General features: G+C 39.2%; 1 protein-coding gene across 1 annotated transcript in view; it reads left to right on the top strand.

Annotated features, from left to right (window-relative positions):
* Positions 1-4,665, top strand: part of LOC111647315 (uncharacterized) — a 5,545-nt gene that overhangs the window by 151 nt on the left and 729 nt on the right. Inside the window, exons 2-7 of the mRNA XM_087171330.1 lie at positions 4-212; positions 896-1,072; positions 1,294-1,467; positions 2,109-2,282; positions 2,867-3,040; positions 3,807-3,980. Coding sequence (XP_087027456.1) covers positions 4-212; positions 896-1,072; positions 1,294-1,467; positions 2,109-2,282; positions 2,867-3,040; positions 3,807-3,980 — 1,082 coding nt within the window. The remainder of the gene's footprint in view (positions 1-3; positions 213-895; positions 1,073-1,293; positions 1,468-2,108; positions 2,283-2,866; positions 3,041-3,806; positions 3,981-4,665) is intronic.

Raw genomic sequence — 4,665 nt, 5'->3', positions numbered from 1 at the left:
AAGGATCACTCAGTTCATCAGGAGATCCAAGAGTTCCTGAAGTCAAAGAACAGATCAGAGGAGAAACTCTCTGTTTTCCACTGCTCAGCTCTGGCCTATGTGCTGCAGATGTCAGAGGAGGTTCTGGATGAGTTGGACCTGGAGAAGTTCAACACATCAGAGGAGGGACGACAGAGACTGATCCCAGCTGTGAGGAACTGCAGGAAGGCTGTGTAAGTCCAGACATGATGACGAACGTTATCAATCAGAGTCGATTAGTCATTTAGTTCTTTGAATTAAAATAATATAATTATTCTTAGTTTTACAATGAAAAAAACAGTTTTAAATGAACCAAAATGTTCAGTTGGTTGTGATTATTGCTGTTAAGTTGATGAAAAGGCCACATTATCATTGTTCATTCTTACAGTGTAATGATGGATGTAGCTGTTTTGTCCTTCTCTGTTATATATAGATATTATATAAACAACTTTGAGTCATTAATCATTATGGTGAAGAAATCTAAATTTTCTGTATGGACGTGAACAGTAGCACCTGACAATAGGAGGTAACAAAGAGATGATATTAAATCGTTTACTGAGTTGAATTCAATAGAAATAATAATCATACACAGTAAAAACAAGATGGCTTCATTCTGACTCTAGGGATCAAATCACACAGAATGTGGACATTAAAGAAGCCTCGGCGTAACACCAGCTTCCCTCCCTGCTGCAGGTTTGAGAGAGAGTGATGAGAATTATTGTCTCATGTCAAAGACAATAAGATGAGCTGAACCATGGATGTGATTAGCAGATGTTAATCAAGTTATGACATGCATTGTGTTTCTTTCCTTTAATAATTGTCTGGTTTTATTGTAACACATTTTACAATTTCTGTTTTATATTTTCTCTCGTCACAGACTTACTAATTGTGGACTCTCAGAGATTCACTGTGAAATTCTGGCCTCAGCTCTGAGGTCCAACCCCTCCCACCTGAGAGAACTGAACCTGAGTGGAAACTACAACCTGCAGGATTCAGGAGTGAAGGTCCTGTCTGCTGGATTGGAGAGTCCAAACTGTGGACTGGAGAGTCTGAGGTCCGTTCACTGACTGGAGCTGTTGTAGTTGTTTTGTATATTGCCTATAAGTTCTGAATCTGTGTTGAATGAGTGAATGAATGTTGTGGCGACATTTGGAGAAGGCTGATATTATGATGATCCATAATAACAGAAGGACAAAGTCACTCAAAAGTTAATTTGTTAGGACATATCTGATTGATTATCAATGATTTTATCTACATGATTTATTCTCTATACAGATTATGCGACTGCAGGTTGTCAGAGATCAGCTGTTCTTCTCTGGCCTCAGCTCTGAAGTCCAACCCCTCCCACCTGAGAGACCTGCAGCTGAGTGGAAACTTCCTGCAGGATTCAGGAATGAAGCATCTGTGTGGTTTTCTGGAGAGTCCAGACTGTCGACTGGAGACTCTGGGGTCAGACACTATTTTTTATTTCTGTGCTTAAATTAATATGATGTCAAAGTTGTGGTGACACTGAACTGCAGACATAAGGCTGATATTATACTGATCCACATAAGATCCCTGAGGACTTTAATGGTAAAGTTTGTTTTTAAGTCCAGTGACTGTTGATTTGACTGAATGAGTTTTTTAAATAATATGAAAAACATTAACGGGAACAAATATATAATTAATAGCTGGTTGTTCCATCACTTTTTTTTAAGGCTCTGTAATGTTTGTTCTGACTGAAATATGCAAACCAAAGACCTCATAATAACAAGTTCTATATTTGTTTGTTTCAACACTTTAAATAAGTTTTACTACATTAAATATTTTAACTCAGTACAGCATGTATTTCATACAATATTAAATTTTATATAAATTTATTCACATTTTTCAACCTGGCATGTTTGTTGTTATTTAAGTTTGAGAGGTGGAGTCACTACGTCTTTATTGAAGCAGGAGCATGTTGTCATTAATATTAATCAGTTATCTTTTTCACTGTTTTTAACCTTTAACCTTCTTCAGCTCCGAGCTGCTCAGAGCAGATGATGAAACATTGACCAGTTTCAAGCAGCTACTTTATCTCCCAAAGTCACATTTTATTCTTTATTCAGGTTGGTGGACTGCAGTTGGTCAGAGATCAGCTGTTCTTCTCTGGCCTCAGCTCTGAAGTCCAACCCCTCCCACCTGAGAGAACTGCAGCTGAGTCTCAACAAGCTGCAGGATTCAGGAGTGAAGGAGCTGTGTGGTTTTCTGGAGAGTCCAGACTGTCGACTGGAGATTCTGAGGTCAGACACTATTTTTGGCCGGACAGCTGCCGGGTCAGCCCTATAAACACAAATGTCCGTGACTGACTGACTGATTAAGTTACACCATTGGTCATCCGGCTGAGTGTTGGAGCTTCCCCATTGGCCGTTGCTCTTTCAAAATGAATTGGTGCAACAGTTTCAATAAGGAGACGTTCACAGCTGCTGATGCCAACTTTGCGCATTTGTCACTAGATTTTCAGGCTTTTTTTTCCTTTTTAGACACAGCCACAAATAAACTGCAAACTACAACTTTTTGGACAAACCTTGGCTACTTTCCATAGAACAGTCGCCTTAATGCCCTGATTCGCATCTCTGCTCAGTGAGTGTCAGAGAAGCAGAGCAGTGTGTGAGCTGTGTGAGAGACAAGATGAGAAAGATAATCTGTCACCTAAAACTTTACAAGTAACTTTAAATTTCTCCTTGAAGTTTTTCAAATTTAAATATTTTTCCATGTTTACAGACGATTACAAATGATCCAGTATCTGCTGGTTCCAACATGAAAGTCATACTGAACAGTTTCAAGCAGGAACTTTTTCTCTAAACATCTTTTATTCTTTATTTAGGTTGAGTTACTGCAGTTTGTCAGAGATCAGCTGTTCTTCTCTGGCTTCAGCTCTGAAGTCCAACCCCTCCCACCTGAGAAAACTGCACCTGAGTGGAAACGACCTGCAGGATTCAGGAGTGAAGCAGCTGTGTGGTTTTCTGGAGAGTCCAGAGAGTAGACTGGAGATTCTGAGGTCAGTTCATACATAAGTTGAATCCTTTCATTTTGAATGAATCAATTACATTTGAAATTTTCATTATTTCATATAATCATTTCCCATCTTATCAACAGTCTGAGATTCTTCAGTTTCATTTCAGTCAGTTGTCATAAGTAATGTCTCTTCACTTCAATTGAACCTTCAGAACTCTCACACTCATATTTCTCTCAGTCAGAGGACTAATGTTTTCTAAATACACTGAAAATGTCCAGTGTAAGTTAAAAAGTAAAAAAAAGTTAAAAAAAATTCACGCAATGACATTTAATTTAGAGTTGAATTTACCTGTCAAATGTGTTGAAGAGGAAAAGGTTTAAAGAACTGCACTTTTGGTTTTCCATGTTTCAGTTCATTAACTGTAAATCTTCTTGTATTGTAAAGTGTCCTTGTGTGTTTAGACAGGAACCAACGAATATAAGTATTATTATTATTGTTATTGTTACAGTAATTAATAAAAGAGAAAAGTATTGTAATAAGTTTAGTTTAACATGTTTGATTTGATATTGATTGTATATTTATAGACTTGACTGAGGTCAGCAGGTCAGCATGAATGTGTGTTGACATGAACAGGTGAATGAATGTTGTGGTGACATGTGGATGATGTGTGTAGAAAGCTGACATGATGATGATCCACAATAACAGAAGGACAAAGTCACTCTACTCATTTTAGAGAGAAGCTCATTGATTCGGACATATCCTTTTGATTATTATTGATTTTTATCTACATTATTTCTTCTTTATTCAGATTGAGTTCCTGCAGTTTGTCAGAGATCAGCTGTTCTTCTCTGGCCTCAGCTCTGAAGTCCAACCCCTCCCACCTGAGAGAACTGGACCTGAGTGAAAACAAGCTGAAGGATCCAGATGTGAAGCAGCTGTGTGATCTTAAGGAGAGTCCAGACTGTCGACTGGAGACTCTGAGGTCAGTAGAGGGTTGGAGTCAGTCCATGCTGCTTTCAGCAGTGTTGTACTAAACAGTGACAGAGTCCATGTTAATTTGTCAGGTGATATCTGACGAAGCAGCAGATCAGATGTTCATCAACACACAGAGATTGTTTAAATATTACTTCAGCACATCCATCAGAAAGAGCAGCAGGGACTTAAGTCCTGTTCAGACCAGATGTGGAGCAGCTGTATAGCATAGCCTGCTTCCTCTCAGCTCATGTTAACGTGTTGGAGGGAACACACTCACACAAGTCTGTTCACTCTGCACATTTCACTCAATCCACAGTGGAAATAAACTGATGAGATTCGTGAAGGTTCATTGCTGCACCAACTCTTTAGTGATGGATTTACTGTATCGTTGATTGACAGCTGATGAAGTGAGTCTCTGTAAACACTGATTTATCACCTCTGTTGTCTGTCTTCTCTCAACAGCTGGGAGTGATGGAGATTAGAGCAGTGTGTGTAGAGAGGCTCTGATTGGACCATGTTACTGGGAGGTGGAGAGGAGAGGAGAGCTTCATCCAGCAGTGACTGACAGAGGAATCAGAAGAAGTGGAGATGAATCTCAGTTCTGAAGTCTGAACTGATCTCAGAACAGCTCCACTGTCACACACAGAATACAGTCCACCATCATCCCTGTGTGTTCTTCTGGACCTGACAGA

The sequence above is a fragment of the Seriola lalandi genome, unplaced genomic scaffold (assembly GCF_002814215.2).
Source record: "Seriola lalandi dorsalis isolate HSWRI2012SDOR001 ecotype SW California unplaced genomic scaffold, Sedor1 jcf7180002054984, whole genome shotgun sequence".
NCBI lineage: Eukaryota > Metazoa > Chordata > Actinopteri > Carangiformes > Carangidae > Seriola > Seriola lalandi.
The sequence above is the reverse complement of the archived record's forward strand: the minus strand, read 5'-3'. Positions and strand labels throughout refer to the sequence as shown.